The 26765-nt window shown below is 45.6% G+C and overlaps 1 protein-coding gene across 1 annotated transcript in view; it reads left to right on the forward strand.

Moving 5' to 3' along the window:
* The window catches only part of SLC44A3 (solute carrier family 44 member 3), a 556605-nt gene that overhangs the window by 222129 nt on the left and 307711 nt on the right, over positions 1–26765 (forward strand). The window contains exon 5 of the mRNA XM_069231480.1: positions 6625–6718. Coding sequence (XP_069087581.1) covers positions 6625–6718 — 94 coding nt within the window. The remainder of the gene's footprint in view (positions 1–6624; positions 6719–26765) is intronic.

Raw genomic sequence — 26765 nt, forward strand, 5'->3', positions numbered from 1 at the left:
ATTGTTTAGGGGTGTGTGTGGGTATGTGCAGTGGCCATGCATTAGTGATGGGTGTCCATGCTTTGGAGTTGCATGCAGGGCTTGGTGTTGGGATGGGTGGGTTGTGATATTGGGACATTTGTGAGGAGTTGGAGTGATGGGGGTGGGGTATGTGATAGCATGCAGGTAGGGTGGGGGATGTAATAGTTAAGATTTGACTTACCCGAGTCCATTCCTCCATCTACTCCTGCGAGGCCCTCAGGATGCAGAATCGCCAAGACCTGCTCCTCCCATGTTGTTAGTTGTGGGGGAGGAGGTGGGGGTCCGCCGCCAGTCTGCTGAACCGCAAGGTGGTGTCTTGAGACCACGGAACGCACCTTCCCCCGTAGGTCGTTCCACCTCTTCCTGATGTCATCCCTATTTCTTGGGTGCTGTCCCACTGCATTGACCCTGTCCACTATTCTTCGCCATAGCTCCATCTTCCTAGCTATAGAGGTGTGCTGCACCTGTGATCCGAATAGCTGTGGCTCTACCCGGACGATTTCCTCCACCATGACCCCGAGCTCCTCCTCCGAGAACCTGGGGTGTCTTTGCCATGCCATGGGGTGGTGTGGGTGATGTGTGGGGTGGTGTGTGTAGTGATAAGTGGGGTGATATGTAGTGGTGTGTTGTGTGAGGTACGTGGAAGTTATGTGGGTGATGGTATTGTGCGCCTGTGGATGCTATTGTTCTTTCTGGTGGTGTCTCTCTCTGGCCTTCTGTCGTAATTGTTGACGTAAGGGTTTGTGGGTGATGTGGGTGTGTGTTTTATATTGTATTGAGTGTGTGGGAGTGGTGTGTGTATGTGTATCAGGTGTGTGTATTTGGAATTGTCCAATATGGTGGTGTTTTGGAGATGTGTGTGTATTTTGAGCGCGGCGGTGTGTACCGCCAATGGAATACCGCGGTTGAAAGACCGCCGCAAGGATTCGTGTGTCGTGATAGTGTGGCCGTATTTCTGTTGGCGTGACGGTGGAGGTTTTGTTATCGCCAGTTTATCACTGACCTTTGGTGTGGCGGACTTGTGTGGGTGTCTGAATTTTGGCGGATTCCGAGCAGTGGGTCATAATGACCGTGGCGGAATTCCGCTGCCACGGCGGTGTGTTTGCGGTCTTCTGCACGGCGGTAAGCGGCTTTTACCGCCAATGTTGTAATGAGGGCCTTTATTCTTACTGATGTGCACACTGCAGCAGTCCAGAGACATGCAGGGGGTTGGAGGGAGGAGAGGGTGTCCTCTGGTGACGATTGGCAGCATGGAAGACTGAAGTAGGGCTGACTGGATGCTCTAAAGTGCACTTGTCAGTTTGAAGCTCTCCGCCCAGCTGTCTTAGGCAGCTGAGTGGAGACCAAGCACAGGCCTCCGGGGCTTGAAGGAGCATCCAGCCAGCCGACTCCATCCAATCCAGGCGCTTCTCTCATGCTGTATAACAGCATGAGAGCAGCGTCTGGATTGGTTAGGGGAGTTCTTCTTGCATCGGGCAGCAGAAGTACACCGAGGAAGACACACAGCCAATGGGTAACTACCATTTTATTTTATTTTAAATGTGTAATGCATTTAAGTATAGTGGTTGGGCTTTATTTTGTAGTGAGTTGGTATGTTTTTATTTGGGTTTTTGGAAGGAGGGGTTATTTTATTTTGGGCGTTTGGGGGAGGGTGGTTTACTTTGGGGTTGTGGAGGGAGGGTATGTACGGGTGTTTTATTTTGTTTTTTTTGGTAAGTGGCCGGGCACTTCATTCACCCACACCACTTTCAAAGGGTTCCATCGGTCTGTTAAACTGACAGTCATACTTTACTGGGTCAGGCCATTTTATCTACATCCTTTACTTTCAGTGACTGTACACAGCCTGTGCACATTGTTCACTTCCACCAAAAACGAATTCCTATCTATTCATAGACAACTCTGGCATAACGAGTACTTTTCATTTTATTTTTTTTGTTATTGACTTTGAATATCAGCTATTTATTTCCTAAACTTTTGGGGGCCCAGTTGTATGGTGATTTGTTATGGGCCTCCTTCTTAAAATTTTAAAGTGATTAAGAAAACATGTATTTGCCTGCAATTTTTGTGCTTGGTTATGTGATGATTTATTCTGGACTCCTTGCCAACAAATAATATTAAACTGCATGGCACAACTAAAAGCCTTGTTAATTAAAAAACATTACTCGTAAAATGACCACATCAGTAAATGTTTGTTTCAATTAAACGTTTCAATGCAAGTTTGTAGCAGTAATGATTAGGAATTTGTTATTTTTTGTTATGTTTCATAAAAAAATTCTCACACCTTCCCTTGGCCAGACCTATTAGATATGTCAACGTTTTTTTCTTTTTCTGCTAGCAGATTTTTTGGTTTCGGTCGGTTTTTGTTTGCCTTTTACACTGCTTTCCTAGCATGCTGTCTTTCTCCTCGCATATTTGATAACTTTATTTCAGCCCAGGTTCATTGCACCGGCATTGTAGAGGCACTTCCGCATCTGCAGTCACAGTCTTTGGGTTGCTCTGACACACTGTGGTTCCATGGGATTATCGCTTGATCAGCAGATAGCCTTAGCTGCTGTTAGGCCACTTCCTAGGCCCTTATTACAAGACGGGCTGAATGGAATTACGGCATGGAATTCCACTCTGTCCGATCATAAGTGAGCAGGTGCTCCCATACACTGTTCATAGCTGCCAAAGTTTCAGATCGCTATCTGTGACATTTTCATAATTTGAGTGTAAATATGAGTGACAATTCAAGAACTTTGAGTGACACTTTTTCACGAGCCAAACACATCTGCCAATTTGTCAGATTGTTTTTGTGTCACATTTGCATGGTTTCAGTGTACCTGTGAGTGACACTGTACAGCCAAACGTGTGACAGTTCGAGTGAGAATTATAGTGCTTGTAATGCAATTTTAAAATGATGACTTTCATATTCGCAGTACCTTCTGAACCGTAGGCTGGGACATCATAGCACTATGAACATACAAGTAACTATTTGACACACAAATCTTAGACTGAGCACTTCACAAGACCACAAAGGCCTAAACGGTGCCTCTAAAAATAATATCAGTGAGGCCAAATGCCAAGTGACTACAATATCAATGTTAAAAAAAGGGTTGCTGTTTTCTGTAGAAATCCATTTTTATCTATTTAACACGGAAGGAATTTGGTGAATTCTCTCTGATGCCACTAGATGGCAGTAGCTAATTCTAAATGCTGAAAACGATCATTAAAATGGTGCTTGATGACAGCAAGCCTTAGGACCTGTTATACAAAAATGAAATGGTGTCTGTGGCATCGCACTGCAGTGGTTAGCTGACTTTCTAAAAAATCAGACCCAAATTACTACACAGGGTGCCTTTAAATCTCGGCAGGTTCCTCTCACCAAGGGAGTGCCTCAAGGCTTATCACTAAACCCAATGCTATTTAATATTTATGTTGCTCCCTTGGCACAGCAGAAAGATATCGCTGCCTGGATGACTGGAAACTGTCTTCAGCTCAACAGAGAGAAGATGGAGGTCTTGCTGTTCGGCAAGGCACAACAGCTCTGGTCACTGGACTGGTGGTCAGTGGAGCTGGGCACACCCGACCGCAAGCAACTCAGTGAAAAATGTAGGGATTAAAATTGACCAGGAAATGACAATGGCAAATCAGGTTGCTGCAGTAAGAGGGATTTGTTTTGCTACCATGTGCACCCTGAAGAAGATTTTCCATGGCTCCCTTCCTCGGCCAGGAAAACACTGATCCAGGTGCTGGTTATCAGTCACCTAAATTATAGCAATGCCTTGTTGATGGCAGCCAGTTACACTCTTCTTACGAAACTTCAGGTCATACAAGATACAGCTGCCTGACTGATCTGTAACCTCCCAGCGGGTTCTACTTTGGCTCCTATTTTAAATTCCTTGCACTGGTTGCCGGTCAGGAAGCGCATCCTTTTCAAGACTTGTCCTCTTGTCCACAAAGCCCTTGGAGGAAAATTCCCTTCATACTTGAAAAATAAACCATGCCATTACTTTCCGACACACACATTGAGATCCAGTGACAAAGCGCCCCTCTCTGTCCCTCGGATTTGGCTCTCCTGATGTGGAGGTAGAGCCTTTTCTTACACTGCTCCAGTGGCATGGATTTGCTGTCCATCTGTGCAGACTTTTGTCAATTTACAACGCTGTTGAAAACCTGGATATTCTAGATCTATGACTAGGGTTCCTGAAGAGGTTAACGCAGACACCTTTGGATGTGATTTTTGTGCTCTACAAATGGTTATCATATCATATCTGTTTCGGTGTTGCATGAACACCAAACCCATTTTTACTGGCCAGGGAACCAGCCTATTAAACCACTTGAAATATTGGCTTCAACAGTTATTAAGCCTCTGTTCCTGTCTCTGGTGAGTTATTTTTTCAAAGGAGGAGAGCTACTTGCCCTCCACCTGCTAGAACACTGCCCCCACCCTCTCTTACAACCCAGCAGAGAATCTTCTCCTTAGAACACATTTACGCCCTGATTACAGCATCTAGTCCACGGAACAGGGATTTCTCTGAGGTTCTACACCTGATAATATTGGGTCCTCACAGTTATTCCTTATTCCGAGGGCTTTAACTCCTAATCGCTCTGTATTGACAGGGTGTCACCGGATGTTGCGGATAATTATGGGTGCGCAGTTTGAAGCCCACCAGTACTATATAACTTTTAATAAAGTCCCCTAGTATCCACAGCTGTGGCATCCAATTTCTCCTGTTTGGCAGTTGAGTGTCTTCTTCTGCAGGTGCTTTGGGATATTAGGCTTCCTGGTATTATTTCTTACACCTCTTCCCAGGGTGTACTGGAGACTGGTATGATTGCCATGGAATGTACCCCTCTGAAGCTTCTGATACCTTATAGCTATGCCTGCTGAAAACCTTCCTAGTGGTTCTTCTCAACTATTCACCACCATGAGACTGCCTCGAAAAGGGAGCAGTCCTAAATGAATTATATACTTGTTGAGCATTTTTCTGCTCTTTAAGTTAGTGGTGGCCTTTGAATTAAAACTTGTGTTCGATTTCCATTTCTGAGGAAATATTAAATATAAGGGCACTAAGAAATATGGATCTATCGTGTACAGGCTCCTCCAAGAGTCATTTGGGTGGCAAGGCATGGGATGCACCTGCATGATTCACTGAGCTCCCTCTTCCTTTCGTTTTCTTACTCAAGGGCCTTGAAGTGGCGCCCATGTCCATGGCTAGGGCCGCTTCAGGAGAACTATACTTGCTGATAGGTCTGCCATGCTGTGTCCGCCGGGCATACCTGTCATCACCTATGTTATTTTTAAAAACGGATCCGAGTACCATCGTCAAAAATAACAAAACAAATATCATTCATGTACTGGCAGTTTTGTCCCAGCGCGTGGCGATAATTTCTGGACTTCTTTTCTGTCCACCAACGATGTGCGTGAAACGGTGGACACCGCCAGAAAGTAAGCCAGCGGCAATGCTTTTGAAGGGCTGCTCGATTTATGACCCACTAGAAATGGTGTGCCTAGAAGCATTCTGTAAAGAGTACAGAATGCTGCTTGGCACACCATTTCCCCTCCCCTGCCCAAACTTGTTGATATATTCTAGTCATGGAAAGGGAGCAAGTGGAATGTGCTAGTAATCCTGTGTGAAGCCCAGTTTTTCTTCCTTGTGGAATGAAATAGCTATTGTGAAAGTGAAACGTCCGGGTTAATCTTGATAATATGAAAGACTATATAAAGCATTATCTACAAAGTTTAGTAGCAGATGATTCTAGTGTAACCTAACGTCCTGTCGACCTCGGAAGGAGGAGAAGCAAAATCGGCCCTACTAGGATTGCTATGTGTGACATGTAGGTTGCACACTAAAGTTAGTAGCCAGGGCTTAAGCCCATGAGCTCTAGCTGCAAAGTTGAATATTGAAAAGTATTCCCGAAATTGTGCACTATTAAATTGAGCAATGTTATGCATTGAAAGACTTAGAGATAAAATAAAATATTTATAACTTTACCTGCAAATGTAAAAAATTCCATTTTGTGAAAATAAGTGCTTAAATAGGGACACTTTATTTTCTTCCTCGAGAATCTTCGAGGTTGAGCTCTGTGAGGTTATAGAGTATGTTAGTTAGCACTTAAGGTGGCGGTGTGCTAAATAGCCATAGCACTAGAGCAACTAAATACCAGCTTGTTCAGTGAAATACAAACAAAAGGCTATAATGCTTAGTATTAGTGAACATTTGTGCAACTACTCTAGTGTATTTAAAATGCCATAAGTAAATCCATGCATCAGTAGTCCCATTTGTAAACGTACAGAGTTTGCACAATTAGAGTGAGTAAAAGTACATATACACTAATTTATACTTGTATTTATGATGTGCTAAAATTTTAGTCTTATTGATATTGACTGAAGAAGCAAAGTACCATGAACTCATTTTTCTCAAAATGATGATTCGTTGAATTTTAAAGAAACTTTTTTATAGCTGTTAAGGCCTTAAATAAGAGGCTTATGTATATGCTCACAAGCAAAATACAGATTGGCAGACTGTTATTAATTGCTCACAATAATTAATCAGTTTAAATATTTTATGTGACAACCGAATCTGACACACCATTTCTTTATTTATATCATTGGCATAGGTTCATTTTTGTGCGTTTATAATTTAAACTACACAGACTACGCAAAAGATCCAAAAGCGGCTGAGTTGTGCCCTGATCTGCCCATTCCACCCAGGTAATGATGAGAGGTAATATTTCATATGCTTCAATTTCTGAGCTTCTCTTGGAGGGCTTTTAATGTTGGTGTGACTAAAACTAAAATGATTGCAGGTGTACCGGCAACCCATGCCTAATTTTAGGGCTAATGCATAATTTATATGAACATATATCCCATTTATATTGTTATTATGTATATTTTGTCATTGTGGTTACCCTGAACATGGGGCCTGGATTCAACCATCTATGTTCAGTGATACCTTAATGTAGAAAAATAAGAACCTTGCATAAGGTAAATATTCTCTAATACTAATGTTGTAATGGAAATTACTAAAACGAGTGTGTAAGGACTTAAAGATAAAATGGTCCATTAGGAACAGGATCAACACTGATTTGCATATGGCTGGGTCCAAACTGGGGTGGCATGGTGAGCAAAAGAACGATGGATTAACCCAGATCTGTGACTGGGGGTGAGTGTTTGCATTGTTCAGCACTCCATCCATCATCCTTTTGTGTTGCTAAAGTTGCCCTAAGTGGGAAGGGTATGCCCAGACGTGGGTCCCTTGCTCACGGTGCCACTGGATTCAAGCTAGCCTAATTGATGAAGGGTGATACCGTGAAACCGTTCCCAGGATGTTTGTTTCTGGTCCATGGAGGACCTGGCTTGGCAGTTCGGGCTAGACTGTTCCCATGAGGAACAGGGTCAAGATTGATTTTCATGTGGCTGGGTCCAAACTGGGGTGGCATGGTGAGCAAAAGAACAATGGATTAAACCCTGGTCTGCAATTGGGGGTGAGTGTGTGCATTGTTCAGCACTCCGTTCATCATTCTTTTGTGTGGTTATAATGGAGTATCATGTATTGTGAGGGTGTGATATTTCTAGCTTCCCCTTAACCATGTTTGACCTTGCCATTATGACACCACCACTCTTTCTGCTTTATGATCCTGTCCAGCCCCCATGGTGGAGCCTGAATTTAACTACTCTGTAAGACTCATAGATTTATATCTGAATGTCTTCGGCTATTATAGATTCTAGGAGACCAGTGGCAATGGGGAATTTTCAGCATTGGTAGGTTTAGACACACTGAAAGCATTCCTTCAGACTGCATATACACTGTTGTGGGTAAAGAAGTGTCCATGTGTATCTTGCTTGGAAATGTCAAGGTGTTGTAGTAGTGAGACAAACAGGAAGATTAGGATATTGCAATTCAGACATTTCAAGACCCAGGACTCTTCTAAAAGATTTCACTAGCATGAGAGCCAACAAATACTTTGTAAAAAGTAAGCAGTCCTTTGCACAAGGCGTGACCAAAAAGCTACTGGCAACTTTGGTCAAATATCAGCAGTATTCAGACGTGTTTGTTGTTTTTAAAACTGACCGACAAGACAAGACAGTAGGAGGTGCGAACAAAGTAAACAATTGGTGTGCCAACTATTCATCAAAATGATATGACCCATGCAATCATCATTAGCTTACGATAACATTCTTTTATGTAATGCCGATTTATACCCTGATCAATAAGGACCTTCTCACGCTACATGCTCCCATCATGAAAGATGAAGTCACATTAAGGATTCTGAAAAAGGGTAAGGCATTAGGTGGCAGAGGGGCTTGAGGGGTGTACATCCGATGATATTTGCGGAGAGTCATAGGCCCTAATGGTCAATGTCAAAGTTCACAAAAAAAATTAAAAAGAGATAATTTCGGACCTAACCACTAGATGACGGAATGATGGACAGCGCAGCGTGTGAATCCAGAAACACTTTCAAGTAAAGATTCTGATTCTCCATCTAAATTGCCATAAGTGTTCTAAAATGTTCTTCACAGTAGTTTAGGTGTGAGACAAAAACTATGCTTTTTCCAAGACCAAGTAATGATGACACTGTATTGGTTACTCAGGGCCAACACATAAATAAATTCAGTTGCCAAGTTGTTACATATTGAGACATATCTGCCATTGTTATCTCCTTAGACCCAGTTCATGTAGTAATATCATTAAACACCAAGAAGAATCGTCGTCACTTGGATTACATGTGGAAATCCAACAAAGCAGCTGGTTTAAAGGCCCCTCTGTATAAATAACCTGTATTTTTCTATCCACAACCAATTGTGTTTTCAAAATACAGAACGATCAATCAATTAAAATATGCCATGAAATGTTGGCGCAGAATGTGTCGTATGACAAGGCCTATGGTCATCATGCTTTCACATCTAGCCCTACATATTAGTAACATGCTGCCTTACAAGTTTGCAAGTGAAGATCCTGAAGTCACCAGGTTTTCATGTGATTGCTGAGAAATGTAAAACATTCCAAATGGTGACAGAAAAAATATGATCCATCTGTCGACCTGGTTGCTTTATCCCCAGACAATCTCTGTTCGAGGAAGGATTTAAATTTTACTGCTTTAGTTGACTCCCTGTATTGTTAAGACACATTAATGACTGACTAATGATTGATAAACAATATTGTTACCTTGAACGGTATGTTATTCAAAACCCCTACATGTACAATGCAACTATTTTTTTCCAAACTGCAGGCTGTGGTATAAGTAGGAATACAGTAAATACTGTCAGAGAGACAGTAATTTTCTTCATCAGAAACGTGACCATTCACTCACCTCTAAATGATGCAGGGTTCTCAAAGGTTTGGTGGAGAGTGAGGTGCATTGATATGTCGCTGGGCTCCCACTCCACCAAACTTCAAATGTGCCCCCGAGTCTCTTATTGAATCATAAATAATGTATGTGGTAAAAGGAGGCACGTGTAGTACAGGAACTAAACAATATTATATTTCTGTTGAGAAAGATTTATGTTCTAGTAATGGGAGTAATGTTTCTGCAAGCTGGACTGATGTAAGAGGAGGTGTAACATGTAAACAGATGGTCGAACAGTAGATGAAAGATTGACCTGAAGTAAAATTATTGGTAGAGAGGATGAGGCGAATCCAGTGGGACCACTCTGTACTTGAAAAAAAAAAGAACCCATAGGGGCTTTCCGAGCAGAGCGCCTTGCAGCTGTAGGGTCATGTGTTTTCTCCCCAACCACCTATTTTTGAACGATAGAGATAAAATTGGTAGTTATTCCTAAAGATTGGGAGATCCGTAGGGTGATTACATAGTATTCCTTTTTTTGTGGATCCAAGGTCATGAGACACACATGTCTTAAGTTAGGAATAAGGATGTCAGTAACTAAGGGACCCACAGATGGCATCTTAATGACAGAAATTAATGATTTGGGCAGAAAGGTTGCGAAGATGCCACTAAAAACCTCCCGAGAGATTCTTAATACCAGTGGTTCTAAACCTATGGCCTACGGACCTTTAAGATGCCGCAACGCCTACTCAGGGGGTCCATGACTATATATAAAAAAATAATTGTTATTAGCAGAATAATAAAGTACATTTATGCAAAAAAAGGTAAATTGGAAGATGCTCTCTAAATATGAAGAAATTTGAAGATAAAAAATTAAGTTGGTGTCCTTGTCTTGATTCGTGGGAGCAGTAGAAGTACATACAGCAAACGGAATCTATGATGGCCTCAATTGAAGCAGCACTGGTACGTGCCAACAGCATGAGATCATGTATTAGGAGCAAAAAAGACAGTGATATTTTTTAGTTTAGCATATTGCTTCTTCTTGTAGAAATAAAATGACACAAAAAGCTCCAACCTTCACATTAAAATTTCGACTTTCGCATGTTTTTTTATGACTGAATGTGGTCAAGAAAGGTGCCAAATTAAATTCAGGTGGATTGAGCTCCATATTTTAGTTGCAGACCCCTGGAAAAACGAATGGAATGTTTGTGATTCTTTTTTTATTTTAATTCTGTGTTTCCAGACCTACATTAGCTTTGCTGCAAAGATCACAGGACTGACAAGGCAGAATGATGTTGCAGACAAAATAATGTTTTGTGTGTAGCTTTCTACTTACCTTACTGTGAATAGCTTTAATGGGAAGTGAAACTGAGACCAGTACTAAAAATCTCCAGTGGGGGTGTGGTTTGGCCACGCAGAGAGATGGCCACTAAATTGCACGGCTCCGCGCGGGGTGGAATAGCAAAGGTCAGCAGTTCGACCATGGCCATAGGGGCATCAGCACTCATGGCCTCTTCACCCCCGATGTAGCAGGGGGGCCAGATCCACATTGCGGTGTCTAATGCGAGGTCTTGAGGCACTGGACACCCACCTGCCGGTATACCCGCGGGCCCCGCTGTACCAGACAACACAGACTAGGCCTGAAGCAGCAGCCTGTAGTACCACCTCTGCTTGCTTGCATCCACCCCAGAAGCGACGTCAGCCCCTACGCTGAGCGCCCTCTGAGGGGCCGCACTTAATTGTTCCAGCCACCCTCCCCCTGCACACGATTGCCCGGCTGCATCACCTGCTCACCTGCAACAGGACACCAGCCTTGACAGCCTGCAGCAGATGGAAGGCCCTCAATAGCAAACAAACTCTATGGGCCGGCCTACGAAGACCTGCACAGCTGCCCCCCACTTACCTCTTATCATGGCAGCATGAAAGGCAGAGGGGAGCAGCACGAAGTTGCGCATGGTCTTCATGACCTCTGTGGCTGGCTGCCAACTTGTCAGCCTGACCTGGAGTCACATGCAGAGGCCTGGATGGGGGAGCCTAAGCCACAGCCCCCACATAACACTGCGGCCTACCCAGACAGCCCCCCCACACCAGGTCTGACCAGGTGAGTGCTCTGGCCGGGAAGTCCCTTGCTCTGCTTGTGGCTTGCTGCTTCCCCTGATCTGAACTAGACTAGATGCAATGCTCAGCGACCCTTGACCTCGTGTCGCTGGACAGACAGGTATACAGCATGCATCTCCATGTCAACTTCTAAGGCTGTCTATGTTGTCAGTTTGTTATTGCATGTCGGCCAATAGCCACAATGTATTACAAATGATGTATTGTATTCTTGGTTGCACTGTTCTCTCTTGCTACAAGCATGCATGCTTCTGCATCATTCTGTGATGATTGCTGTTGTTTACCCAATTGGGGCTGTTCATGTTATGTCTGCCACACCTTCCGCGGGGCTGTGCATGTAACCCTGAGAGCGCATAACCCCCCCCCAAACACCTACCCAGTGACCTCCTACCTCTCGCTATTCCCCTGGCCTTGCGCCACCTGCCAATCACTCCCCCGACCACACACTCCAACAATCCCGACCTCCTCATCTCACTTGACAGGCCTGATGGACCACCCGACATGGGCCACCAATCTAGCATTGGCTGCCCCCCACCACAAGTCGGAATCGCCTGTCACCATCGGGATAACATGGGAAGTGCACCACGGCCTGATGTAGATCCACACCTCCCCCTTATGACCCAGTTCTGATCTCATCCTTGCATCTCAGTGAGTGTGTTTTTCCTCCTGCCCCTCACTGTGGCCCCTCCGGCATGCTAGTGCCGCAAGCGAAGACCTGTGGTTAACAGCTTTAGGCGTTCCTTGAGGCTTTCCTCTGATCTGGAGTTGGTTCATACTGCCCTCCTCCCCAAGCACTGGACAGCTCCACCCGCTTCATACTCTAGGAGCCCCTACACCATACTCTTCCCATCCCTCTCTCTCTTCTTTTCTCCCTCTCTACCCTCTCTCTCCCTCTTTCTCCCACCTACACAGCTCCATACCACCCCTTTCTTGCCTCAGATGCCCTATGACTCACCGTCATCCTCTTCCCCATACACCACTGTAAGGATGGAACGTCAAAGGCCTAACGCACTACAGAAAGCTCAAGAAGGTGCTCTCTTACTTGCAGTCCAAATGAGTGGACATGGCTGTACTACAAGAGACCCACCTCTCGCGCTTGGAGTCTAAAAAACTGCGACGTGACTGAGCAGGACTAGTGATTCACAGCAGCTGTCCAGAGGTGACTGCACCTTGGTTCGGCCTCCCAGGAAATGCAGCATTGAGATTCTTATATGAAAGTCCCTGCCCGTCACTGTCGTCAGTTCCTGGTCTGACCTGGACATTCACTACATTTTTTGCAAAATGGGGAATGGACGCTATTGGTTCGCTCTATACTCCCACGGGCTCCAAGTGTCGCTTCTTCTCACAGAAATCTGCGCCTTCCACCTTTTCACCGGGGTCAACTAAAACCTAAAGCGCGATGCAGTGATGGACCGCACTGGGCCCCTAGACTTTGGAAGCAACACAAACGGAGTCCTCCTGAACCTTGTAATATGTGATCACTCTTGACTGATCACTTGAGTCTTTCACATCCAGCAGATAGGGAATACACCTTCCTATCCACAGTACATGGCACCCAATCCAGACTGGATTGCTTCCTGCTCTCCCACCGAATGGTGGCCTATACCAGAGAATCACGGATCCTGGAGGCAGAGCTGTCTGACCACTCCACAGTCTTGCTCGTGTTGGACCTAGGCTTAGCCTCCCCAGGCCGCAAGCTGTGGCACCTGAATGTGGCTCGCTATTGTACCCCGCAGGGCAAAAAACAACTCTGCTCCCATGTCCCTGTGTACCTGATCAACAACAAGGGCTCGGTCTCTTCTTACAGGGTCTTGTGGGTGGCTGCGAAGGCTACTATCCATGGACAGCTCATGAGAGACATGGCCCTAGACAACAAACGATGGGCAGCCCCACAAAAAGACCTGAAGACAGAGATCACGATGCTCGAGTGCCTCTACACCACGAAGCCCTCCTCCGGCATCCGCCACCAATTGAAGAAGACACTCATGGACCTTAACACCCTGTTCACCTCTAAGGACGAGTACGCACTTCAGAGGCTTAAAGGCCACCACTGCGAACAGTGTGAGAAGTCTGGTTGCCTCCTGGCATCACAGCTGCGACAACAAAAGGCTGCACTTACTATCCCCACCATACACTCCGCAGGTGGCTCGCTACTCAAACGTCCACAGGATATATTAAATGAATTCGCCAACTTCTACCAGACGCTTTATACGCCGGAAGTGACAGCGGACCATACCCGCATGGAGGCCTTTTACGACAGCATATACCTTCCTAGACTTAACAATTCCAGCAGAGCTCTGCTAGAGGGGAGATCAGCAAGACCGAGATTGTGCAAGCCAACTCCAGCCTTTCCCACCATAGGGCTCCAGGGAGAGAGGGCTTCCTGTGGAGTTTTATAAGCTGGTGGGAGGAAACGTAGTCAACACCCTCTATGGTGCCTTCCGTGAAGCTGAACAGAGGGCTCCATTTGCTCCATCTCAAACAAAGCAGTGATAGCGGTCCTCCCCAAGCAGGGCAAGGATCCTCTCCTCTGCAGCAGCTACAGACCCACCTCATTACTCAACGGGGACATCAAAATCCTCACTGGTGTCCTAGCAGCTCGTTTTCGTAAAGTGATCCTGACCCTGGTTCACCACACACAGATGGAATTTGTCCCCTGCCGCTCCTCAGGAAATCTTCTCCGCACCCTTGGGCACACCCATTGGGCTTCCAATCACCTCCCGGATGAGGCACTCCCCCTCTTCCCTGGACGCCGAGAAAGTGTTCAACCGTATAGAGTGGGGATACCTGTTTGCGACCCTGCAATGGTTTGGCCTGGGGAAAGGGTTCATCTCCAAAACCCGTTAGCTCTTTGACACTCCCTCGGCCCAGGTCGAAAGCAGCGGCTTCCTGTCAGAGCAGTTTCTGTTTTGAAGTGGGTCCCCTGTCACCGCTGTTGTTCCTCCTAACGATGGAACCCCTTGTGGCCTCTATTCGTCAATCCCAGTTGCTTTCAGGTGTCCACATACCAGAAGGGACATCCAAGGTATATCTCTACGTGAATGATCTGCTACTCACCCTCACAGACCTCCCTTGCTCCCTCTCTGCCCTGCTGGACATCATCGCTGGTTTCGTGGCACTCTCTGGGCACCAAGTGAACTGAGAGAAAAGTGAAGCTCCACCCCTCTTGTGAATGACAATGTGTGTGGCGATATCTGGTAATCTCTTTCACTGAAAAACTTTGCACCTTAAATATCTTGGGGTCTATATCAATAGGGGGGGGATTCACATGATAACAGGTAACCTGGACCCCCTGATAACCCGCATAAAACCTTTACTTTGACAAATGGTCTGACCAAAGACTATCTATGTGGGGGAGAGTGCAGGCTGGCCAAATGGTGACACTACCGTGGTTCACCTACGTACTCAGCATGCTGCCCTTTCTGCTCCCCAGTGGTGCCACCCCACCCCCATTAGGGTAGAGAAGCTTCACCCCCCTGCTGCCAGGGCAGCAAATGTGAAAAAAAAATGGTAATAAAGTGCTCAGTTTACTCTACGCACTTCAGTTTGGCCGATTGTTTTGAGCAGGCCAGCCTCACATGCGCAGTGTAAACCTCTCCACCTAGCTGCCTTAGACAGCAGGGTGAAGAGCAGACACAGGCCCCCTGTGCCTGCTAGAGCACTGAGGCAGCTCGCTCCAGCCAAACCTGGCGCTGCTCTCATGCTGATACTTTCCAGCATGAAAGCAATGTTGGGATTTGGAGAAGGGAGCTGGCTGAGGCTCCATGATGTGCCATCGTGATGAGGAGCATTGGTAAATACATTTTTCTTTCTCCTTTTGGCACACTAACAGGCACTGTGAGAAACTCACATTGCCTTCAGCTTTAATTCCAGAGCCCCCAGTCATGGCTGGGCAGTTGTAATAATGAGCCATGATTGAGAGCTTTGGAATGTTAGCCTAAAGGCATTGTGATTTTTTTTAACGTGTCTGCCATTGGGCTGGCAGCCGGCTTGATGACCCTCCACTGTTGAGGGTCACCGGCCGCCACTGCTGGTCCCATTGATCATCCTGAAATTTGTGGATGGTGGCATCTGCTCTTTTGTTTGGGGGTCCAACCGTTCTCGCCTGGCCTGATCCAAACTCCTAGCACACTGTTTGTGCAGTGGTATGGGCATTCCTTCAGTAGAGCATTATGTCCTTGCTCTGCATCTATCCCACTAGCTTACATGTTCCCTGGTACTCCGGAGCTGACCCTGTGGGTTATGACAGAGGGTTCCCTCCTGGCTAGCCGGGAGGGTCTACAACCACTCTACAGGGACTGGGGACCCTAGATGCGCCCCACCAACCCAATTGTACCTTCCATGCTGAATATCTGGCATGGAGCCTACTGCCTCTTAGATGTGAACCCCTCCTGCACAAGCATGTGCCATTTATGGGGGAACGCAGGCCTTTGCATCTAGGGAAGGGTTCTGGGCTGCGATGCATGGTGATCGACAGGCACCAGCAGCCTGCACCAGGTTCTTGATGGAGGCGCTCGCAACCTGTTCATGGCTCTTCGCAATTAGGCCTAACCCACCAACAGTAGTGGAGATATCTCCAACTCCAGCTCTGCCTTTGGCGTTGCCTGGGCTCGCAACCTTGGACCTTCCCTGGTGGTTTCCCATTATAGGGCGTGGGGGCGCTTCCATAGAGTTACGTCTGGGTTTTACGGACTATTAAGCCAGCAACTTTTCTCCTGCCTCCTCCTCACCACCCTCAGTGTCAAATGGCAGACCCTGCTGCCAATGGAATACAAGGAGGAGGATTGGGCTGAACTCTTAAAGGCATTTGATCATGGGACAAGGGAGGCCCACCCAAAGTTGTGCCTCTTCAAGACTCTGCACAACTGGCACTGGACCCCCAAGAAGCTGTGAGCGGCAGGTTTGCTACCCCACTCATCTTGCTGACCCTGCCCTGAGGGCTGCTGCGATAGAGTGCAGATACTCTGCAATTGCCCATCGATCCAGCCACTTGGGAACGCGGTGGGGTCCACATTGCACAAGTCAATAAACCCCTTTCCCGTTCCCATGTAGAATGGTTATTCATATGTTGAGGGTAGTAGCTCAGTTTTCTTCTGCGAGACTGTAAATTAATAATCCTCTAGTTTGAAATGGTTCGATATCTTTAATACTCTGATCCTTTGGTACAATATAGTTCTTTATAGTCTTTGCTGAAGAAATCGAGCCAAAGGCTCAATTGCTTTGTAAAGTATTTTTCTCACATTGAGCCACTCTTGATATGTTCTCTATTCCCAAAATCCATCTCAAATGTTCAATCCATTTGTGTTGTGTTCGGGCCATCTGCTGATCCCTGAGCGAGGAGGTTGTTTGTTTGGCTACTAATAACAGATGGAAGATAAGCCAACCCTTCCTACCTTGAAGTGGGTAAATGTCCACGGCCGGGCATCTCAACAGTATCACTGCAGTACATCTTGCCAGCTTTGAGTCTGTAATTTCTTCTATTGTTACGAGAATGGAACTCCAGAATGGTTTTAATCATGGTCATGACCAGAGGATATGCATTAAAGTCCTATTCTCTCTATATTCTCTCCAAAATCACATTCTCACCCCCTTCCTCCCCCCCCCCCAGCCCCTCCGCTCCCCGCATCTGCCTCAGCCTTGTCTGGGTGTAATACCATCAGTAAAGTATTTAAGCATTGTCTCTCTTCCCCTGGTACAAGATACACAATTGTTTGTCTGGATCAGAATGTGCTCCCACTGTTTCTCATCAAATGTAGCTCTTTTCCCCAGGAGTAATGAAACTTAAATTCCTCACTCTCTAACGTTTAACATGCCGTAAATTTTGGAGTTAGCTTTTTTTCTCCAGTACAGCTCAATAAATATTTCTCAAAGGTAGTCAGGGTTGTGAAACCCCCCTTGTTTGTTTCTTGGATTGAGGAGCCAGTTACTTCATTGTAAATACCTGAAACTTGTTATTCCATAAGGGCACTTTCTTCATTCAACTGTTCAAATGCTTTGACAGTGTCTTGATCAAACATATCTTAGTGTCTTTCACCCGCTATCCAGCTATTTTTCAGGCCTGGTTTACCTTGTCTGAAACAGGAGCATTGGTTTAAGCATCCGAGGCTACGCCCTCAGCAAACAATTTGGAAGTAAAATCCCACTTTATCTCTTCTGTGACTGACCAGATTAGGTCGGTGGTCAGTTTGTGTTTTTTTTTTTCTTCAATTTAGAACTCTGAAGAGGATTCTCTGCCTATTTTTATTCCCCCACAAAGTAATGATTCTGAATGTCTTTATATCTTTTAGGCTATTGTAACGCAATGTAGCTTGACCTCCCTGCCTATTTCAGCTCAGACTTCAGTTGGGCTAGAAATATGCGAATAGACTAGCCCCTGCACTGAAGAGCCAGAGACCATATTTTGCCTTGGCTACTCTTTGCTGGCTTATGGTAAAGGAACATATCTTCAAATCACTTTGCTTAGTATATCACGCTGTACACTCCCCTAATTAGCCAATGCTTGAAAATAACTTCCTACTTTTATCATCCTCAAGCTTTTTGAGATCTATCTGTATTGGTGATGCCATGTTTTCAGTAGTCTTTGCTTTGAGGACGGACTTTTTCAATTGCAGCAGCATTAGGAAAGAGCAAATTAACCTTCTCAAATTTAGTAAAGCACTAAAAACCAGAGTTGTTATGAAAAGGTCATGAGGTGAAATGTGTAGGTCTGTTTGCAGGTTCACATTAAGGGCTTCATTCCGACGGCCGGCTGAAGCACCGCCAACAGGCTGGCGGTGCTTCACTCAGTATTTCGACCGCGGCTTTGAAGCCGCGGTCGCCCAGCCGGGTCAGGCGGTTTTCCGCCGGATTTCCCCCGGCTGGGGGAATCCTCCATGGCGGCGCTGCTTGCAGCGCCGCCATGGGGATTCCGACCCCCTTCCCACCAGCCTGTTTCTGGCGGTTTTCACCGCCAGAAACAGGATGGCGGGAACCGGTGTCATGGGCCCCCTGGGGGCACCTGCACTGCCCATGCCACTGGCAGTGCAGGGGCCCCCTAACAGGGCCCCACAAGGATTTTCACTGTCTGCATTGCAGACAGTGAAAATCGTGACGGGTGCAACTGCACCCGTCGCACCCCTGCAACTCCGCCAGATCCATTTGGAGCCGGCTTCATTGTTGCAGGGCCTTTCCCGCTGGGCCGGCGGGCGATCTTTTGGCGGTCGCCCGCCGGCCCAGCGGGAAAGTCGAAATGACCCCCGCGGTCTTTTGACTGCGGAGCGGTCTTTTGACGGGGTAACTTTGGCGGGCAGCGTCCGCCGCCCGCCAAAGTCAGAATGACCCCCTAAGTCTATTCGCAATTGTGTTTTCTTTTGCTAGTGCCAGAATACCTCTTCCAGTAGTTTTGTACTTTTTAAATACCAAATAGCATAATAGGTTTGATGTGAACACCCAAAAGGGATCAGATAGTGACACCTTTTATGATTTTCAAGGGTAAAATTCTGTATTTGGAAAACACATTTAGGGGGCATTTCCGTAATTTTGTCTTCATAAGGCTAGAGTCTGCACCGCACAGCACTGGTCTTCATCCAGGTGATAGCCTTTAATGTTTTTAAGCACAGGGACATGATACTGAAATTATTTTCCATGCCTATAATATTGAGGTTGGAGTTAAGAGTCAAGTATGATTCCCAGTTAATTTTCAGGAGCATGATTACCACCCATGATTTGAATATTGCCAAAGAGTTTAAAAACAGAAAGGAAAGTAGGAATAGTTTCATAGTAAAAATTCAATTACGTCTGGGTTCTTTTTTGAGAGTGTTCAGGACATCCAAGCCTGGTTAGACACCTTACATTTAGAGAGGGGAGCGTAATCTGGTCTTCAGAGGCTTTAAAATACAATAATGTATCACCCACATATTAATGGAATGAGATCCCCAATTTTTTATCATGCTACTTAGTGGTTCACTGAACATTCCTGGGGATTAGACAGAATCTTGAAAGTTTTCATAAAGCAGGGAGATAGGAGTGGATATAGAATTCACAATCTTGAAATCTTTAACTTGTTTTGCAAGAAAAGGTAAAATGACAGTGGCCATGAATGAAGTATGGAAGTGTAAAAAGACATGCATCTCATCAGTCATACATGAAGGAGACCCATAGTGTTATAATAGGAGGAGATGAGATTAACATTGTTTTTTGTCTATATGTTCGAACCAGGAACCAGTTAGGAAGTTGTCTAACAGCAGAAACAATGTGTTTGAGGTCTCTGGCCCAGATTTTGTGGCACATGAATTCATTATTAATTCCACATGTTTTTCGTGGTTCTCGTAAAAGGGATTGGGGGTAATCTGCCTGTCTCATGTTTGGAAATGACCTGGTTAAGAGATAATAACATTCATGATTGAGCTTGAGTGCGGGAGTAGCACTGTCTTCGGGCATTTTCTTCAAGAAGTTTGTAAAGTGAGTGTCTTTTTTCCAGAATTCAAGGGGTATCACCCCAGTGGCAAATTCCAGATGAAGATATTGTCACCAGATATCATCAGTTATGTTCTGATATATAGTTAATGCATTGTCCACAAGTAAAATCTTTAGAGGATGATGTATGGCATTGGGTTTGGAGCATTTTGAGGGAAAGATTTATTTTCAAATCAGGTTGGTGAGTATATCAATTTATGTAAGAGTTTTTGTGAATTATGCCTCTCCTGCCTCACAATCCAAGCAATGGTGGACAAATCTATAGGTAGCACAATGTCTATAATAGTGTAATATTATGCCCACGAATTGTGTCAACCGCCTTATTGTTATGTCCTACAGTAGACTTCAATAAGAAAGTATCAAAGGGCAGATAAGGTGGTGATGATGTGGGCTGTTATTATAGACAATTTATTTATTTGGATTAGGTTGTGAGATTAGGTTGATCAATCCCAGGAGAGCTGAAAGTGTAGTGAGGGTTTTTGCTAGCCCCCCCCAACATGGGCTTTTAAGGGAAAAGTCACTCCAACTGCTTTGAATGAACCTTGGCATGGGACTTGGAGGACTTCATAACTACTGCCACATTAAAGGGAAGACCTGGAATAGATCATTTGGGCAGACCCAGGTGGCATTGTGAGAAAGTAGCCTCTTTCTAGCCTTGTTACCCCCACTTTTGGCCTGTTTGTGAGTGTATGTCAGGGTGTTTTCACTGTCTCACTGGGATCCTGCTAGCCAGGGCCCAGTGCTCATAGTGAAAACCCTATGTTTTCAGTATGGTTGTTATGTGTCACTGGGACTCTGCTAGCCAGGACCCCAGTGCTCATAAGTTTGTGGCCTATATGTATGTGTTCCCTGTGTGATGCCTAACTGTCTCACTGAGGCTCTGCTAACCAGAACCTCAGTGGTTATGCTCTCTCTGTACAAATTGTCACTAACAGGCTAGTGACCAATTTTACCAATTTACATTGGCTTACTGGAACACCCTTATAATTCCCTAGTATATGGTACTGAGGTACCCAGGGTATTGGGGTTCCAGGAGATCCCTATGGGCTGCAGCATTTCTTTTGCCACCCATAGGGAGCTCTGACAATTCTTACACAGGCCTGCCACTGCAGCCTGAGTGAAATAACGTCCACGTTATTTCACAGCCATTTTACACTGCACTTTAGTAACTTATAAGTCACCTATATGTCTAACCTTTACCTGGTAAAGGTTGGGTGCTAAGTTACTTAGTGTGTGGGCACCCTGGCACTATCCAAGGTGCCCCCACATTGTTCAGGGCCAATTCCCCGGACTTTGTGAGTGCGGGGACACCATTACATGCGTGCACTACATATAGGTCACTACCTATATGTAGCTTCACAATGGTAACTCCGAATATGGCCATGTAACATGTCTAAGATCATGGAATTGCCCCCTCTATGCCATCCTGGCATTGTTGGTGCAATCCCATGATCCCACGGGTCTCTAGCACAGACCCTGGCACTGCCAAACTGCCTTTCCCGTAGTTTCACTGCAGCTGCTGCTGCTGCCAACCCCTCAGACAGGTTTTTGCCCTCCTGGGGTCCAGCCAGGCTTGGCCCAGGATGGCAGAACAAAGGACTTCCTCCGAGAGAGGGTGTTACACCCTCTCCCTTTGGAAAATGGTGTGAAGGCAGGGGAGGAGAAGCCTCCTCCAGCCTCTGGAAATGCTTTCATGGGCACACATGGTGCCCATTTCTGCATAAGCCAGTCTACACCGGTTTAGGGACCCCTCAGCCCTGCTCTGGCGCGAAACTGGACAAAGGGAAGGGGAGTGACCACTCCCCTGACCTGCACCGCCCCTGGGAGGTGCCCAGAGCTCCTCCAGTGTGCTCCAGACCTCTGCCATCTTGGAAACAGAGGTTCTGCTGGCACACTGGACTGCTCTGAGGGGCCAGGGCCAGCAGGTAACGTCAGAGACTCCTTCGGATAGGCTCCTTCAGGTGTTGCTAGCCTATCTTCTCTCCTAAGTAGCCAAACCCTCTTTTCTGGCTATTTAGGGTCTCTGCTTTGGGGATTCCCTTAGATAACGAATGTAAGAGCTCATCCGAGTTCCTCTGCATCTCTCTCTTCACCTTCTGCCAAGGAATCGACTGCTGACTGTGCTGGAAGCCTGCAAAACTGCAACAAAGTAGCGAAGACGACTACTGCAACTCTGTAACGCTGATCCTGCCGCCTTCTCGACTGCTTTCCTGGTGGTGCATGCTGTGGGGGTAGTCTGCCTCCTCTCTGCACTAGAAGCTCCGAAGAAATCTCCCGTGGGTCGACGGAATCGTCCCCCTGCAACCGCAGGCACCAAAGAACTGCATCACCGGTACCCTGAGTCTCCTCTCAGCACGACGAGCGAGGTCCCTTGAATCCAGCAACTCTGTCCAAGTGACTCCCACAGTCCAGTGACTCTTCAGTCCAAGTTTGGTGGAGGTAAGTCCTTGCCTCCCCACGCCAGACTGCATTGCTGGGAACTGCAACTTTTGCAGCTACTCCGGCCTCCGTGCACTTCCGGCGGAAATCCTTTGTGCACAGTCCAGCCTGGGTCCACAGCACTCTAACCTGCATTGCACGACCTCCTAAGTTGTCCTCCGGCGACGTAGGACTCCTTTGTGCGACTTTGGGTGAGCACCGTTTCACTCCACTTCGTAGTGCCTGTTCTGGCACTTCTGCGGGTGATGCCTGCTTCTGAGAGGGCTCCTTGTCTTGCTCGACGCCCCCTCTGTCCCCAGACGCAATTGGCGATATCCTGGTCCCTCCTGAGCCACAGCAGCATCCAAAAACCCTAACCGCACTATTTGCAGCTAGCAAGGCTTGTTGGCAGTCTTTCTTCAGTAAAACACTTCTGGACGACTCTCCACGGCATGAGGGATCTGTCCTCCAAAGGGGAAGTTCCTAGCCCTTGTCGTTCCTGCAGAATCTTCAGCTTCTACTGTCCAGTAGCAGCTTCTTTGCACCCACAGCTGGCATTTCCTGGGCATCTGCCCATCTCCGACTTGCTTGTGACTTTTGGACTTGGTCCCCTTGTTCCACAGGTACCCTCGTTTGGAAATCCATTGTTGTTGCATTGCTGATTTGTGTCTTTCCTGCAGAATTCCCCTATCACGACTTCCATGTCCTTTGGGGAACTTTAGTGCACTTTGCACTCACTTTTCAGGGTCTTGGGGTGGGCTATTGTTCTAACCCTAACTGTTTCTTACAGTCCCACCGACCCTCTACAAGGTCACATAGGTTTGGGGTCCATTCGTGGTTCGCATTCCACTTTTGGAGTATATGGTTTGTGTTGCCCCTATCCCTATGTGTTCCCATTGCATCCTATTGTAACTATACATTGTTTGCACTGTTTTCTAATACTATTACTGCATATTTTGGTATTGTGTACATATATCTTGTGTATATTTGCTATCCTCATACTGAGGGTACTCACTGAGATACTTTTGGCATATTGTCATAAAAATAAAGTACCTTTATTTTTTTTGTATATCTGTTTATTGTGTTTTCTTATGATATTGTGCATATGACACTAGTGGTACTGTAGGAGCTTCACTCGTCTCCTAGTTCAGCCTAAGCTGCTCTGCTAAGCTACCATTATCTATCAGCCTAAGCTGCTGGACACCCTATACACTAATAAGGGATAACTGGGCCTGGTGCAAGGTGTAAGTACCCCTAGGTACTCACTACAAGCCAGTCCAGCCTCCTACAGGCATCATCCATTCAAGTTATTTATTTGGAATTAGGCCTTAGTGATCATAGATTTCAAGCTGAGGAACCACAATGAATGTTTTGGTGAAAAATTATAAGGACGGTCCAAGGTTGATAAGCACTGAACCGTGGCAGTGCCTGGCTCTAAGATAAATGCTTCTAAATATGAACATAACATCTTAAAGTGTTCCATTTACCAGAACGACCTAAAGATCATTTTGAAAAGGTCAATCTTCATGCTTTCATTTTGGACTGTATATAGTCAACTGTAGCCCTTCTCATAAACACAAAGATGAACTGGGCATACCCTCGTATTTGTCATGAATGGATGAATGCATCTCAGCCTGTTGAGATTTTGATCAATAATTCTTCCAAATGCATGCAGGAGTCATGGTCTGCAAACTGGTAGATCAGACATGCAATTGTGGTCTCAATATGCTGGCGAGAGTACTTTGCATACTATTGTAAGTAAAGGGTTATGTTCCGAAGCCAGTATACTTGGAAGAACAAGGAAGGCTGGTGCCTTGCATCCTCTACCTACTATTTAGAATGGAGGCTGTGGAATTTGCTCTGCCTTTCACACAATTTTTGCTAATGGTCTTAGGGGCATATTTAAGAGCCCCCAGCGCCACCGGAGCGTCACTTTTTGTGACGCTCTGGTGGCGCTAAGCCCTGCACCATATTTACAAGGTGGCGTCAAGCCACTTTTGTGGCTTAACGCCACCTTGTAATTACGACCCCTTCACATACAGCCCTTTGCTGGAAGGGGCGTGCAGTGGGCATGCCATTGCATTTTTGATGCTGCCTCAGATTTACGAGTTTTCGTAAACCTAAGGCAGTGCCAAAATCTAACGCCACCCCAGGGTTGACATTAGCAAGGCGCAATGAGGAGAAATACTTATATTCCCCCTCATTTTTTGCTTTTTCTATGTGTGCTGCATTCTGTGCTGGCAGCTAAATTTAGCACCATCGCAGGTGACAACACATGGGTGCACTGTGTTCAATTAAATACGGTGGATCCCTGCGTTGTGAAAATGACTGAGAACGGTGCTGCCAATGTTGGTGCAGCGTCGTGCTCCTTCATTTCCCTTTATATATGGGCCTTAGTCTTCAAAGTACTCCGATGAGATCTGATTTTACAGTGATTACTTATGTGAAGGGTCATTAGTTCAAATGCACGTTTAAAGCCCCCTTTGCACATCTGAGATGTTTTAGAAATGTTATATACGTGGATTTTAAGTATTAATTGTGAATTGTTTGCCAAAATTAAGTGTGTTAATATTACAACAATTAAGCTAATTGTATTAAGAATGATTTTCTGGTACTAGTAACGGAAAAAGTTGTTGAAGCCGATAAGTTTGTGAGACAAGAGTGGCATCCGACCTAGTAATAGTGCCTGGAAGGGAATGAGATAGTTTATATAGGACTCGAATTGGGTGTTAATTGGTACAGATTTTGATTTTAAAACACCACAATTTTTTTTAGATTATACTCTTAAATGTAATAGTGTCTCTTGTTATGATTTCTAGTTGTATCCCAGTTTTGTCACAGATCCTCAGCTGTCTCAATCTAATATTTTGAATTGGCATGTACCTGCCAGTTTCATGTCGGCATGTGGTAAGTTAAAGAAAACAGTAGAATGACAGAGAAACTTTAGACCACGATGCACCTTTTGCGAACATGACGTAATCGAAGGAAAGTATAAACCAGTGGCAAAGCATCAAGGAAGGGCAATTATTTGAAGCAGCACACACCACACACGATTATGGATGTTCCTAGAAATGCTGACCGTTAGTGGACCACACACTTATTGCAACGAGTTAAAACGGAAACTGATAGCCCATTCCGTGCACACCTGCATGTTTTTCCAATGTGTCAGCTATCAAACTACAATCTGTACAGGTTACAGTAATTGAATTTACCAGTTTGTAAATGCAAGTCAAAGTGTACAAAAGAAACACATGGCGATAAACTGCTTCATTGATTGTAAAAGATGATTGCACAGCTTCAGGCTCAGATCTGTTGCTTGGTTTCTCCTGTTGGGGTGTTTCCTTATCTTTATTTGCGACAATGAGGTGTGGATGTATGAATACTTTACACTCTTGTAGAATGATGGGCATGTGTAGTGGCTCTTCAGGAGTAGCCGGTGTGTGCCAAAGTATGGTTTACGCCTGCTATTTGTTTGCTAAATCTATGGGCTTCAGGTGTGTTACTTGACCTACACAACTGCTTTTATGCCAAATGGAATCCAAGCAGACTAGTTTGCCACACCAGCTCAGGGTGCCACATCTTCGATCAAACTTCCTTTTCTCCTAAATGACATAGTAGGTCTGTTTGTAAATGATTGATATAGTGCACGGTTTGTTCGTTTGACTAGGTGCACCTGTACACACCCTTATATCAATGTAATTAAATATTGTGCTACAAAGAACATGAACTGTTCACCAGGACTAGCATACATACATTTTACACAACTGTTCTTTTCGATTTAGCTTGTTTCCGACTTACTGTTGTAACATGGAAAAGCAGATAAGTACTGCTTTGTCAATACAATATTCAGAGCATTCAACCACTTTATGGAAACTCTATTGCTCATGTGTAGTTCCATTCACTGAGCTTGAACCCAAGGGCTTATTTAGACCCACCTGGCAAATTGGGAGATAAAAGCTAGTCGCGGAGCCAAGACACGTCCTGCCTCACTGCCCTTTAACCTGCCTTCAATATTGCAAGAAGGCAGCAGAGGTGGGGGAAGGGCTACAATATATGCCTGCAAGTCCTAGAAAACCATAGCAAGATCTGTCAGTACCAACCTAGGGTGTGTGTGTGTGTGGGGGGTACACCAATGGTCTGAGTTGTGGACCGTTTCATGGGGTCACAAAGAAAGGACATTTTCCACACACGCTTCTAGACCATCTTGCTTGGCAAGGAGGCTGCAAAGCCACAGCCCTTTACCTCAGCTAGTCAAGGAGGAACCTGAGGCAGCCACTGACCTCAACCCAAAGGCCACACCAAGGAAACCTCTTTGTAAAAGGTGCTAACCTCTTGCTACTCCTACCCAGTGAGAGGAGTGATGGATTTAGCTCCATTGGCTTCTGCTCTGCCCAGGAAACCCACAGGACAGATGGCCCAGAATTGAAACCCATTTGTGAATACCTGACAAAAATGTTTGAATAAAATATTATTAGTAGTCTTGCAAT

This window comes from Pleurodeles waltl, chromosome 4_2 (genome assembly GCF_031143425.1).
Source record: "Pleurodeles waltl isolate 20211129_DDA chromosome 4_2, aPleWal1.hap1.20221129, whole genome shotgun sequence".
NCBI lineage: Eukaryota > Metazoa > Chordata > Amphibia > Caudata > Salamandridae > Pleurodeles > Pleurodeles waltl.